The sequence below is a fragment of the Trachemys scripta genome, chromosome 12, assembly GCF_013100865.1.
Source record: "Trachemys scripta elegans isolate TJP31775 chromosome 12, CAS_Tse_1.0, whole genome shotgun sequence".
NCBI lineage: Eukaryota > Metazoa > Chordata > Testudines > Emydidae > Trachemys > Trachemys scripta.
The window spans coordinates 39,005,922-39,006,923 of NC_048309.1; the positions used below are offsets into that span (position 1 = coordinate 39,005,922).

General features: G+C 46.2%; 1 protein-coding gene across 1 annotated transcript; it reads left to right on the plus strand.

Annotated features, from left to right (window-relative positions):
- Positions 1-222: 222 nt before the first annotated feature.
- LOC117885443 (olfactory receptor 14A16-like) lies at positions 223-1,002 on the plus strand (the record flags this gene model as incomplete). Its single annotated transcript, XM_034786750.1, has 1 exon — positions 223-1,002. A coding segment is annotated over exon 1 (780 nt), but the record flags the coding sequence as incomplete, so codon positions are not given.

Sequence of the window (1,002 nt, forward strand, 5' to 3'; positions counted from 1 at the left end):
ACTGATACAGTTCCATTGACATTAACAGACCCATGCCAATTTGCACATGTGTGATAACTCACAACTCCTAGTTAATAGGAGTGACAAGTGCTGTGCATCATTGACACTCACATCATGAGATATTGCACCGTGGAATCAGTGCCACTCCCTCTGTCACTGTAGTCCCCACCATTGTCTTTGTCCTTCTCTCCACAACCATCACACAATTAACTGAGAAAGAAAATGTCCAACCAAACCATGGTGACCGGAATCCTTCTCCTGGGATTCTCTGACATTCAGGAACTGCACATTTTGCACTTTGTGGTGTTTCTAGTGATTTACCTGGCAGGCCTGATGGGGAATCTTCTCATCATCACAGTCGTAGCCCTCAACCACCATCTTCACACCCCCATGTACTTCTTCCTGATGAATCTGTCCATTATAGACCTCGGCTCCATCTCTGTCACCATCCCCAAATCCATGGTCAATTCCATCATGAACACCAGGTCGATTTCTTATCCTGGATGTGTCGCCCAAGTCTTTCTCTTCGGTCTCTTCATTGCAGCTGATCTTGCCTTACTCACCATCATGGCATACGACCGATATGTCGCCATCTGCCAACCACTGCACTATGACAGAGTGATGAACAGGAGATCTTGTGTCCAAATGGCAGCGAGTGCCTGGATTACTGGTATTGTCTACTCTGCACTACATACAGGGAACACCTTCAAGTTACCCTTCTGCCAGTCCAATGTCATCAACCAGTTCTACTGTGAAATCCCCCAGCTACTCAAGCTCGCCTGCTCTGACTCATACCTGAGGGAAGTTGGACTTCTTGCCTTTAGTGTTTTTTTAAGCTTAAACTGCTTTGTTTTTATTATTATGTCTTATGTTCAGATCTTCAAAGTAGTGATGAGAATCCCCTCTGAGCAGGGCAGGCGTAAAGCCTTCTCCACCTGCCTCCCTCACCTCACTGTGGTCTCTTTGTTTCTTTGCACTGGCTTCTTTGAGTACCTGAAACCC